At 37.5% G+C, this 13851-nt stretch overlaps 1 protein-coding gene across 2 annotated transcripts in view; it reads right to left on the reverse strand.

Moving 5' to 3' along the window:
• Positions 1 to 618: 618 nt before the first annotated feature.
• ICOS (inducible T cell costimulator) overlaps positions 619 to 13851 on the reverse strand; it is a 75775-nt gene continuing 62542 nt past the window's right edge. For both annotated transcript variants that reach the window (XM_066280163.1, XM_066280162.1), the window contains exons 2-5: positions 7855 to 8184; positions 7025 to 7131; positions 5238 to 5322; positions 619 to 2643 (exon numbers count right to left, since the gene is read on the reverse strand). In XM_066280163.1, coding sequence (XP_066136260.1) covers positions 2603 to 2643; positions 5238 to 5322; positions 7025 to 7131; positions 7855 to 8184 — 563 coding nt within the window. In that variant the 3' untranslated portion in view covers positions 619 to 2602. The remainder of the gene's footprint in view (positions 2644 to 5237; positions 5323 to 7024; positions 7132 to 7854; positions 8185 to 13851) is intronic.

Here is a 13851-nt window from a genome sequence, read left to right on the forward strand (position 1 = left end):
AGAAGAAAACAGGGCCCTGGCCAGTTGGTTCAGTGGTAGAGCGTCGGCCTGGCATGCAGAAGTCCCGGGTTCGATTCCCGGCCAGGGCACACAGGAAAAGCACCCATCTGCTTCTCCACCCCTCCCCCTCTCCCTCCTCTCTGTCTCTCTCTTCCCCTCCCGCAGCAGAGGCTCCATTGGAGCAAAGATGGCCCGGGCGCTGGGGATGGCTCCTTGGCCTCTGCCCCAGGCGCTAGAGTGGCTCTGGTCGCGGCAGAGCGACGCCCCGGAGGGGCAGAGCATCGCCCCCTGGTAGGCAGAGCATCGCCCCCTGGTGGGCATGCCGGGTGGATCCCGGTCGGGCGCATGCGGGAGTCTGTCTGACTGTCTCTCCCCATTTCCAGCTTCAGAAAAATACAAAAAAAAAAAAAAGAAGAAGAAGAAGAAAATGGGGGAAAGGAAGGAAGAATAATGAAGGAAGGAAGGGAGAGGGATGGAGTAAGGGAGGGAGGGAGGGAGGGAAATGAAAATAGTGACTTTTCTAAGCATTGCAACTGACTTCAAGGACAATGGCAAAGTCGCTGAAGTAATCATTTCCCTCCCCCAAGAAAACACTGAAAGGTATTTTAAGTTGCTGAATATTAAATGTTTATTATTTTGCTTCCTACTACTGCTGAAATCCATTTTGTAAGTAGCTTCTCTTAAAACCAGTTTTATTTCACAGAAATGGTATCTTTCAATCATTTACTTCGAAATGTCCCAGGATGAGGATTGTTCAGGGCCCAGCTTGGACAATCAGGACACAGAAAGGGTCTCCCTCCCCCACTCCGAGCCCTGACCAAGAAAGCTGCAAATAACTCAGGGAACACTTCTGCAAAGCCAGACGGGTTGTTTCAATCAGCTGAAAACAGAGAACACTATACTTGATTCAAATTACAAATTCAGTATTGTACTGTATGCATCCAGCATTACCCATGCTTAAAATAATATAAACATGCATAATGACACACCGGGTTTTACTTTCAAAAAAGTAAACTCTAAGCAGGCAACTACAGAATTTAAAATTACTAAATAACCCCATTTCACCTAAAGTTAAAAATGTTGTTGAATACACATTGGCTGTTTCAGAAGTCTTTGGCATGCACAAAAGAAGTAGAGAAAATATCCAGGCTACGAATAATCATGTTACATGTATTTAAGAATCTTTCCAACCAAATCGTATTCAAAGGAAAACTATCTTGAAGGGTCGGGCCAGTTTCCAGACTGAACGGTTTCTACGAGAGGCAATCATGCTGATGCTCCCTGACACAGCTGTGCTTCTTCATCAATCCTGGAAGTACAACTGCAGGCTGATTCTCTTTGGTCCCCAGGGTGACTTCAGCCTCTGGAGGCAAGAGCACCTGGCGGTCCCTAACTCAGGGGAGTTTCTCAGCTGTTGGAACTCCACTCAGGTCTGGATGGCTGCTCCAGGCTGATAAGGGTCATTTCAACCTGCCGAGCAGGGAGGCAGGACAGCTATTCTTTGGCAGTGACCTCCAGAAACTGTAGTTTTGATGCTGAATAGATCATTGGCTCTATCCCAGGAAAATACTTGACAGTCATACATGGTTTTATTTGCTCATTTGTAATTGTAATATGACCTACAAAAATAGCCTACCTTGTAACTAATAGCACCTTGAAAACATAGAGAATGGTAGAAAACAGGATCATAAGATAAAGTCACTTTTCATTCTGGCCATTACGCTACCACTAATACCAACAAGCCAAGAAAGTACACTATTTTAACTGAATTTGGAAAAAAAGAAAAGGTGTCTTTTTTTGGAGCAAAATATTCTTGTAGGAAGAATATAGGTAAATCATATTCATTGGGCTATGAATATAAATGTATAATATATTATATGTAACCTATAGTATATGTGTATTTTACTGAGCGGTAGAGGAGAAAATGTGGACGTAGCTCCCGACTCAGAGTGTCTGTCAAATAGTCATGTAGAAGTATTATATATTAAAAGTAAAATTAGGACTAGAAGGCATCTAAACTCTTGGGGGAGTGGTGAACTGGGGTTCAGAAGTTGGAGAATACTCTGTACTAATGTATTAGCACACTATATTTACACGTTGACACCTTGGCAATAAAATGGCTACAGTTTTGAAGTATCTCCTTCTACTGTCTGATTTAAAAAGGAATGCTCATCCTACAAGAAGAGGTAGTTAGTCTGTTACTGAAATACGAACAGTTGCCGGCCCTTGGCTGCCCATTTGTTTTGTAGATTCAGTACCCTTGGCATATTTTTAAAAATGTTTGTAGATATGTTTGTTTTACTGGTGGGTGCATTGCTAGAAGCAGATGTGAAGACAGTGATTCCATCCCAGCGTGGTCTATTTGTTGAGCACGCATAAGCCGGGCTTTCTGTAAAGCTAATTGCAAGAGGATGTTTGTTTTGATAGAACGCAACAGTCCTGAGGCAGTCTGTTAACACCCCTGTTGACTGATAGAGTCACTGGTCCAGACTGAACAAAACACCAGTAAATGATGTATGTAGTCAAATTGAGCCAGACTCTCCATGGTCCAGGAAATGAGGAAATCTTGCACTTCAAGTAGGGAGGAGATGGCCAACGTGGTTCATGCCTGGGTGCCTGAGAGTCCCAAGTTACGAGTAACATCTGCAACAAAAAATTCAGCATAAATTCTTTAAAAGCTCTTCATGTGCCAGTTCCCTTCAACAAGCTTTCTCCTTTTCTCTGCCTCTTATAAACCCGTGTGTGTGCATACATGCACAGTACCCCCCATTCAAACTTCTTTATCCATCAAGACCCAGCACCGGTTCTGCATTTTCCATAAAGTTTTAATCAGCTAACTTTCAACTCTTAGAGCAGATGTTATTTGAACTTTACATGTCACAATTGAGTATGCTTGACACGGTCATGTGACTGTACCCTCCATGCAAACATATCACCTCTAAAAACAAAGACTGTCTTGGGTCTTCCCTCCCTCTACCCAACACACATTACTCAGCACAGTGTGATTTGTGATTCGCATAATAATCATTCAATATTTGACAGAGGTTCTGAGTCAGTCTGCTTGGAATTGTGTATGTGTAATGCCTTCAGAGTATAGAGAAGAAAGATCCTGGCTCCTCTCAAGAAGCTTACACTCTGGACATTTTCACAATTATTTGTTTAAATTTAATTGCAAGATATAAGCTAGGTTTGGTAGGCTAGGCATGATTTCAGAGCCGCAACTGTAGTAGACAATCCTACGCAGGCTGACTATTCTAACGCAGTAACACATTTCCATCAGACATTTATCTGCTTTTCTGCCTCAGAGCTTACTCTGAAGACTTGTGAGTCTGCTCATTCCAAGTCCAGGGCGCACAGCTCAGGGACCAGGGAGATTTATGTGCCCTCCAAACCAGTGAGGATGGGAGTCAGTGAATAAATGCCCCACTTACGGGAAACATCTGGACACCCTTCAGAGGTCTTATGGCCTCTAGCTGAGATCTCAGTAACACAACTTTCATTTGATTTTCCTCCCTACCTGCCTCACTCTCTCTGCTCCTTGACCCACTTTGCGGGGGCAGCTTCCACTTAAACTACTTGCACCCAAGTCTCTGTCTCAAGGTCTATTTTCAGGGTTCCAAAGCAAGACAGGCACATTATTATGAGCACAAATATTGGGAGAAATGTTTACTTTTGTTTTTCATTAACAAAGTTATATGAAAGACAAGCTCTTTGCTCGTATCAAAAATATGATATTCAATTTCTGGGAAACAAAGTCATTGAACATCAATTTCTTGCATCTAAAAAAAATGAGATGGACTAAAGGAGCATTCAGCTCCCTTCCCATGTGTTAATTCTAGGATGAGAAATGTTTTGTGTGTTCCTTTTTTTTTCTGACAGAGACAGAGAGTCAGAGAGAGGGACAGATAGGGACAGACAGACAAGAAGGAAGAGAGTTGAGAAGCATCAATTCTTTATTGTGGCAAATTTGTTGTTCATTGATTCCTCTCTCATATGTGCCTTGACTGGGGTGCTACATCAGACTGAGTGACCCCTGGTTTGAGCCAGCGACCTTGGGCTCAAGCTGCTGAGCCTTGCTCAAACCAGATGAGCCTGTGTTCAGGGTCTCGAACCTGGGTTTTCTGTGTCTCAGTCTGACGCTCTATCCACTGCACCACCGCCCGGTCAGGCTGTGTTTCTTTAATATAAGTTCTTCACCACTGAGTTGTGGCAAAAGTGTAATGGCTTCTGTCTCATTATGTATCTCAAATCATTGCTACCTCAAAAGCATAAAAATTATGCATTTTCCATAATAGATGCTTTAAACTTTCTGAATGCTACTCAAGTTAATGACAGTCAAGTTGACAACACTTATTCTGAATGAAAAAGGTCAAATACCACCTAACTGGCCTTCTGTGGACATCTGAGTTCTTTAAACCTGCAACAATATCCTCACCAATTCTTCCTTCTTCCCCTGGTAACACCAGCCCAGAACTCTCTTCCAAATCCCAGTAAAAAAACCCTCCATATATCGATATTAACTGATAGTCCGTAAACCTCATTGAATGACTTAATAAATTTTTTAACAAGAAAGTCTTAGACTCATCCTAATTTTATTTATTTATTTATTTATTTATTTATTTATTTATTTATTTTGTGGCAGAGACAGAGAGAGTCAGAGAGAGGGACAGAGAGGGACAGACAGACAGGAAGAAAGAGAGATGAGAAACATAAATTCTTCATTGCGGTTCCTTAGTTGTTCATTGATTGATTTCTCATATGTGCCTTGATTAGGGGCTGCAGCAGACTGAATAACCCTTTGCTCGAGCCAGCAACCTTGGTTCAAGCTGGTGAGCCTTGCTCAAACCAGATGAGCCCGTGCTCAAGCTGGCAACCTCAGGGTCTCAAACCTGGGTCCTCCACATCCCAGTCTGACACTCTATTGACTGTGCCACCGCCTGGTCAGGCTCATCTCAATTTTTAAAATAACAATTAGAATATTTCCTCGACACAATAGTGATTTATAAACTTTGTTCATTATTACAAACTTTTGTTCATTTTTAATAGCAGTTTTAAAATTTGTTTTCAATGCACTGTAGAAAATGTAAATTCAGTTAAAATAAAAATTTACTTTTTCATGGAAAATACTAAACTTTAGACTTAGAAGCATTTCCCCTTCCTTTAAAGTCATAAATTAAAAGTCCAAGCTTACTGGGAAGCATGCTCTTCCTTTCCCAAACCCATCAATGTTGCTATACCTGTGAATCCAGGCTTCTTAGCCGTGTTCACTGCTGCCATGAACATGTATTCACTATTAGGGTCATGCACACTGGATTTATATTTCTGAAAGAAAAAGTCAGAACATGGTTTGTCATTTGTTCTCCATCTCCATCCCTGTCTTGTTGTTGTTCTCTTGTTTATTAGTTTATTGTTTTCTATTCTTTATTGAAGTGGTGTATGTGACAACTATATAATGGGGCTTAGGTTCCTGACTTTAAGCTAAGTAGAAAAATAATATGAAAAGGGCTTGAGATCTTGCTAGTTGGCTCAGTGGTAGTGCATTGGTCCAGTGTGTGGATATCCTTAGTTCAATTCCCGGTCAGGCCACACAGGAGAAGTGCCCATCTGCTTCTCCACCCCTCCCCCTCTTGCTTCTCTCTCTCTCTCTCTCTCTCTCTCTCTCTCTCTCTCTCCCTCTCTCTCCTCTTCCTGCAGCCATGGCTCAATTGGAGTGAGTTGGCCCCATACTCTAAGGATGGTTCCATAGCCTTGCCTTAGGCACTAAGAAGAGCTTGGTTGCTGAGCAACAGAGCAACACCACAGATGTGTAGATTGCCCCTTAGTGAGTTTGCCAGGTGGATTCTGGTTGAGATACATGTGGATGTGTGTCTCTCTGCCTCCCCTCCAAGAAAGAAGGAAAGAAAGAAAGAAAGAAAGAAAGAAAGAAAGAAAGAAAGAAAGAGAAAGAAAGAAGGAAAGAAAGAAAGAAAGAGGAAAGAAAGGAGGAAGGGGAGGGAGGGAGGGAGGGAGGGAGGGAGGGAGGGAGGGAGGGAGGGAGGAAGAAAGGGCTTTAAATAAAAAGAGCTTTCTGCTAAACTAACTTCCTCACTTTTGCCTTTATTGTTTTTCCCATGATTAGGATCATGGGACCTATCTCACTGTCTTACTTCTTCATCTCTCTTTTCATATTCCATTCTGGCACAAATATACACAATGTCTGGCCAATGATCACACTATGGATACACTTGAGTGTTAGCATACTTTCCTAATATGCAGGATGGTTTAAGTTTTTTGAGAACTTGTAGTGTAAAAGACCAAAAAGAAAATACTTCCAGCAAAGAAAGATTTTTGTTGTTGCCATTATTGTTGGTTATTATCTTTCTGCATTCCTTTCCAGTTGTTTTCTTTATAAACAAGGAGTCCTAATAATCTACCATCCAAAGAAACTGGCCATGGACTTCTCAGCTATTCCTGGTACCTTATAAGACTTTTCCTGATTATCTTTTAACTGACCAATTGAGTGAAACATAATTGTTTCATCTTTTCCTGACTCTTAGGATGCTTAGAATCAAACATGCAACACACATTAAATAATTTGTTAAAGTCAGAAGCATCTATTTTTATGTTTTTATCTGGGGAATAGAACTGGCAACCTGTGCTTTCTGGGACAATACCCCAATCAACTTCATTATCTGGCCAGGGATTTTTTTTTTTTTTTAGAGAAAGACAGAGAGAGAAAAGGAGAGAGAGGGGAGGAGGAAAGAAAACACCCATTTGTTATTCCACTTTGTCGTCCATTCATTGGTTGCCTCCCTTGTGTGATTCCTGACCAGGGATCAAATCCATCAAATTAATGAAGCAACTGAAAAATAAATAAGCTTCTGGTCCAAGTTAGTGGTTTAACTAGTAGATATATCTTGAGAAATAGAAATTGCCTACCTGTTGATCAATTTATCTTGGCAAGAGCAACATGTACTTTGATAAGTGAATAATCACTGATACCCCTCTGTTAGAGCAGATACAAGAAAGGATAGACATTGCTCACCTTTTTGGTAAGCCAACATAAAAATATGCATGCAAAATTGTAGACTGCAACAAAAGCTGCACATCCTACGGGTAACCAGAACTTCAGTTGGCAACAAAGCTGTGATTCTGGGTTAGAAAAGAAGATCTGTTAAGAAAAAATTCTGAAAATCAAATATCCTCCGTCGTTGCTGAACTACAAGTTCTTTTACCAAATTTAAAAGAGTTATTTAATCAAATGAGCTTGTCTTCATTACTACCATGATATCCAGTCAGCAGTAAATAGATCATGTTAATATAGCAAAGATCCAAAAACTAAAATCTAAAAGACTTTATGCACATATATGTTTACAAATTTGGTTAATAAAAAATGACATTTTGTCTATATTTTGCAAAAGAATAAGTGAAAAAAGTAATGACATAAAATATTATTTTCAACGCTCTCAATGCATTCCATAAACCCAGCATAATCAAAACCTTGAGCCTTAAATGAAAAGAAGTAATAGCATTAAACTATGGGTTTAGGTATTTGTTTATATTTTTCCTGATTTTGAATGGCATATGTGTTTTAAAGACAACCTGTTTCTAACTCAGCAGTCCACATGATTAAATTTCATATTACTGATTAAAACTAATTATTCATAATAAAAAAACCCAGAAATAAACATAAAATAAAAGACAACACAAAACAAATAATAAATCATTCCTTGCATATTTTCATTATAAGTGATTGCTATCAGTTGCACCTAAATGAACTCCAACACAAAAGATAACTTGTTTGTTTTCATTAGTGAGAAAAATTGTCAAAATGCATACGTACACTACATCCAGAAGATGAAAACAATATCTTACCACGAACATGCAAATATTCTTTGTGAAGAATCTCTTGAAAAGGAGGAGGATCAAATATTAATAGTTTGCAGGAGTAATAGCTGTCAAGAGAACTGTTCAAGTTATTCATAAAAAGAGAGACACTGTAATTGGACAGCTGACAGAATTTCTGATTCTGAGTGGACGCTGCGTTTCCATTTCCGTCTGTCTTACTGACATCACAGATTACTTGCGTTCCTTTCAGCAACTGCATTTTAAATTGCCGGACACTCTCAGGGCATTTGCATAAAATTTGTACACCTCCATTGTGAAATGTAAACATCTCAGAGGAGGTGGAAACATTGATTTCTCCTGGATAAAAAGAAAAAAGCCAAAGTGATACTTTATAAATATGTTGCCCTAATAATTATATTTAAATACAAAAGTAATCTCTTTGTACAATCACTTCTATTGCACCCAAATGAAAGAACTTTACAACAAAAAAGGAACATGACAATAGTGAAAACTATACCTAAGCAGAAACTTGCTTGTCATACATGAATATATAATATGCAATATATTAGATAATATATTTACGAAGTATGAATCAGATATGGTTTCTGCCCTTTGGCAACTTCTGTATTGGAAACGGATGGTGAAAAAATAAATATGTAGTAATGCGCCATAATTTGTGCAAGGAATGGAGTACTAATCAAATAAGGGTGGTGGGATGGATTCTAATTTTGACTAGAGAATCAGAAAATGCCACTTTGAGGAAACAACTTTAATATTGAAATTGATGGAGGATTAGCATCCACTCAAACATGGAGAGGTTAGGGGAGAGAGTTGGAAAATACTGGAGTCAAGAAAAAAAAATTTAAAGTGCAAATAGCTTAAACTAAAAATAAGCGATTGTATTTAAATATATATTTACATTATACCCCCCTGCTAGAGCGTAAAAGAAACAGATGAATCTTCAAATGCTAGAAATGTTTCTATTCTGAACATTGAAAACTAAATCAAGGTCTGATGAGAAAGGTAAGGCCCCAGAATTTTGCTGTTTCTTTTATTTTATTTTTTAACTTGAAGCTAGAGATTGGAAGCCAAGGTTGTTTTGGTGGGCTACATAAGGATCACAGAAGTAAGGCTTGGCTACGGATTCTGAGTTATTACACTATAAATTCCAAATGTTTTTTCTTTTCTTTTTATTTAAATTTTTTATTATTTATTTATTTGTTTATTTTGAAAGAAAGAGAGAGAAGAGGGGATAGAGAGTGACAGGCAGACAGAAAGGGAGTGAAATGAGAAGCAGCCAGCGACTTTAAACTTCAAGTCAGCAACCATAATGTCATGTCTGTGATCCCTCACTCAAGCCAGCGGCCCTCTGCTCAAGCTGGTGAGACCACGCTCAAGCTGGATGAGCCCACACTCAAGCCCACAACCTTGGGGTTTCAAACCTGAGTCCTCAGCATCCCAGGCTGATGCTCTATCTACTGTGCCACTGCATGGTCAGGTTTTTTCTTTTCTTTTCTTTTCTTATGTGAGAAAGTTTTATGCTGAAATTGTTTGGAAAATTTTTATCACAACAGTTTTTTTTACTTGTTTTAAAATATCTGTCTTTATTCTGAAATATTTGTGTATTTTTGCTTTTTATCATTTAGATTTATACTTGTTTTATGTAGGAAGCATACTATTTTGTGTTCCTCTATTCTCACTTAATATTGCATCATAAACCTTCCATTTTGACATGGACATCATAATTATCCTTTTTAATGATTGTGTAAAAAGCCATAATATTACTCTATTGTAATCTGTTAATGCATTCTACTAATGTTGAATATTGAGGGTTTTAATATTTTACTTTTATGTAAATATTACAACATTTAGTAAAAATTTTTAAACATTGCTAGGACACTGTATTGCCATATTGCTGAAAGAACTACTCCAATTTATGATGTAACCAACATTATGCAGAAAAATTCATTTACCACAACTCTACTTGCACTATTTGCCTTAATTTTATTTAATATTGCCACAGTTACTTATTTTACCTGATATCTGTAGGCTTCAATTTATATCTTTCATATTACTAAGAAATAGATTTTCAACTTGAGGTTTCTTGTGAATATACACTCAAGTATTCTGGTTATCAGTTATGGTAGTACAGATTATCCAAACTAATTCCCACACCCAAACAACTAAAATGCTGAGTAAAATGTCTGAAAATATTATTTAAAATATTATAGAGCTGACACAAAGAGAAGAAATTACTAGATCAAATTTGAAGATCCAGAACCCAGAGAGATAAGCAGAGTTTAGGAGCTGCTTTTACTTTGATAGCAAATACTGTTGTCCCAGATTAAAGCTTTTGTTTCCACATTTCAACTCCCAGAGTTTGAAAAGTGATTAATCTAGTAGAAGACTCTTTCCTCAATAAGCTGGGATCCAAAAAGGTTACATTCTTGGAGTACAGGTAAACCAGTCTTCATGCAGATTATAATCTGCCTTTGAATCACTTTAAGCGTTCACAAAACTTCAATTCTTATATTTGTTTAAGATTATTTTGGATTATTATCACCCCCTAGCCTTTTGCAAACACAAATATAAATTATTTCAGGAAGAAAAGACTTACATTCTAGGCAAATCATATCTACAAATAATTTTTAAATACAATGACCAGCACACCATAAAAAATAATCAGATACAAAGAAAACAAGATAGCAATAGAATTAACAAACTACAGAAACAAACTTAAAATAATCATGTTTTTGAATTATCAGATTCACAAAATATAACAATTGAGTTTATTATGTTGAAGAAAACCAAAAACAAACTTTTAATATCCAGATCATAGAACACTTGAAAACAATCAATTAATTTGAAAAAGAACCAACTGGAACTGGCAAAAACTACACTAACTCAGATTAAAAACTCAATGGAAAGGTTAAGAGAATTAGAACTAAAGAGAGAGTTGATGAACTGGAAAATAGATTAGAAAAATTATTCAGAGTGCAGTCATAATCCACATATTCAAGAATCCCAACAAATCACAAGCAGATGTTTTTAAAATATTTACATTGACTGACCAGGTGATGGTGCAGTGGATAGAGTGTTGGCCTGGGACACTAAAGACCCAGGCTGGAAACCCCAAGGTTGCTGGCTTGAGTTTGGGATCATAGACACAACCCCACGATCTCTGGCTTGAGCTCAAAGATCACTGGCTTGAAGCCCAAGGTCACCAATTTAAGCCCAAGGTTGCTGGCTTGAGCAAGAGGTCACAGGCTTGGCTGGAACTCCTCAGTCAAAACACATAAGAGAAAGCAATCAGTGACAAACTAGGGCACTGCAACAAAGAATTGATGTCTTTCGTCTCTCTTCCTTCTGTTTTTCCCTGTCTGTTTATCTTTCTTGTGTGCATGTGCACATGCACTAAAAAAGTAAAAATAAAAAATAAAATATTTACATCTACATATAACATAATGAAAACTCTAAAAGCAGCAGGATAAAAAAAACACTGATTGCCTTCCAAGGAGGTAATTAGATTATTAGACTTATAGATTAGTCTATTAGATTGACAGGTGATGTTGCAATATCAATAATAAAAGCCATGGTACAGCGGAATCATGTCTTGTATCTTCGGTGTGCTGAAAGAAACTACCAGTCAACCTAGAACATACGGTCTAAAACAGTGATTTTCAAGCAGTGTGCTGCAAGAAATTTTAAAGCATGCAATTCAGTCAGAGGCACTGGCCTCTTTTCCCTTAGATTGTCAAATAAAAAAAAAATTACAACAGTCAGTATAACAATAGCTATCCAGTATGAATGAATCAAAATAATACCTATTTTTTTGTTAGCTCAGCAAAAAAATATATATATTTTTTGTGTATGCCACAGAATTTTAGTAATTAACTTATGTGTGCCATCAGATGAAAATGTTGAAAATCACTGGTATAAGACAATCAAAGTATTTGTGTAACTTGAAACTTGGATAAATGAAGTATGCATGTTGTGATGACTAAAAGAATAGATGGAGACAGAATATATGGCCTAAATGAATACCACAAAGTTCAATCTGAAGGGGTTGAGGAGTTGGAATAGTTGAAATCAGGAAGGCCAACACAGGCAATGGAAAGGCTTCTGTGTGCTGACAATGTTTTACTTCTTGACCTGTAGTAATTGTAGGAATGAGGTAGTGCTCTTTATTATTATTCTTTAACAGAACATTTATGATTGTTCCCTTTTCTTTATAGATGTTTTGTTCTAGAATTTAAAAGTTTTAAAAGTATAGAGAAAATAATGCTTGTTTTATCTTTTCAATAGAGGGAATAATACAAGCAAAGGGGAAAGAACCAATAGCATGAGAATAGACGAAGTCTGCGTTATAAAAATGAAAGGTGTTTGACTTAGGGACTTATTTGAGTAAATTACATTGTACTACTCCTTGTGTTGATGCTTATGTCTCTACTGTCTGTTGTAGAAGGTAAAATCATGGAGCAGGTTCTCAAGTCCTTTAGAAATTATCAGAGTAAATTACCCATGGACTTGAGAATGGTAACAAGTGAACCACAAAGACTCTTTGAGTAAAAGTTTCTGTGGTCACTATGTGTAGAAACAGACATAAAAGCATTGCTTTCTATTTCTGAAGATGATTTTGTCATCAACTTCTTCCCCTTTTGTATCCACAGAATGACTTATAACCCAACACAAGATGAAATGCAATGGTTGGTGGTACCGGATGGTAGAAGTCCGATGCAGTGGCACCCAAGGAAACCAGAAGCAAATTCTAGCTCTGGCATTAGCAAGACTCTGTGACTAAAGTACCTTTCTGGACTTCAGTCTCTTCATCTGTGGAATAAGGAAGTGAGACAAAAACATCTTAAAGTTCTTTCTAACACTTATTCTTTATGGATCCAGGACCAGAGCATACCCATATGAGACATTTACAAATAACTGAGAGAGCTATTACTTTGCTATTGGATCTTCCAAAGAAGAAATTGTTTTCCCATATACCTTTTTCTGTCCCTGCATCTTACTGGACTGTTCCAGGGATTCAAAAAAAATAAAAAATGAATGAAACTATCTTATTTTCCATTAAAGTATTTAGGTCTAGAAAGACTACCTAAGGTTTTCTTGAGTGACAGTGCCAAGGGTGTGTGCCAGCAACATCAGAAGAATAAATGGAGATTCCAAAGTGTCATTGCTACCGGACATTCTTAATTTTTCATTTCATCATAGTTAATCTAAAAACCACCTAGGTTACCCATTTATTATCAAATGTCATAACAAGAAGCCTGACTTCAATTTCCACATATACGATGCTTAAGCTCTCCATTCAGAAAACTACTTGGCAAATCTAAGTCTTCAAATTGAATAATTTCAACTAAAGGAACCAGGGGTGGTATTAAATCAATTGTTTCATAATTACTTTAGCATCTATAGACTAGATATGCTCAAATACCTAATCATAAGTTCTCCTTAGTCTTTGGTGATATTTAAAAAACGGTATCAAATTGAGATTATACCCATAACCATGACTAAAGCATTTAATAGATAGACTAAATTTAAGGAAAATCTGTACATTAATTTCATAAAAAGTACAGAAACAGAATCTTTTCTCCACCCTTCCTGGTTGTTCTTAACTCCAAAGCTAATATTCAACTGGGAGTACTGATAGGATAGCACCATTTTTATAAGTAGAGTCTGTTTTAACCAGTTGGGTGTCAAATTTGTTTGGTCAGTTCCTCTGCCATACCATTAGTTAAAAATTGTGAGGGTGCCCTTCACCAATCTGTTTATTCTTGTTCTTTCTTTCCTTTTATCACTCTTAAAATTTCTTCACACATCACCTCTTAATATAAAGCCATTCCCCCAAATATCCTCTCCCAAACTGTCTATGTTCCTCACTCTCTGCAACACAACATCTCTATCTCTACTGCACATAAATTCTTACATACATTGTCCATGTTTCAGACATCCTGTAAACACTCCCACACTCTCATACACATTTCCTATCACATAATTCAAACTTTCCCCAGCATC

The sequence above is a fragment of the Saccopteryx bilineata genome, chromosome 5 (assembly GCF_036850765.1).
Source record: "Saccopteryx bilineata isolate mSacBil1 chromosome 5, mSacBil1_pri_phased_curated, whole genome shotgun sequence".
Classification (NCBI taxonomy): Eukaryota; Metazoa; Chordata; class Mammalia; order Chiroptera; family Emballonuridae; genus Saccopteryx; species Saccopteryx bilineata.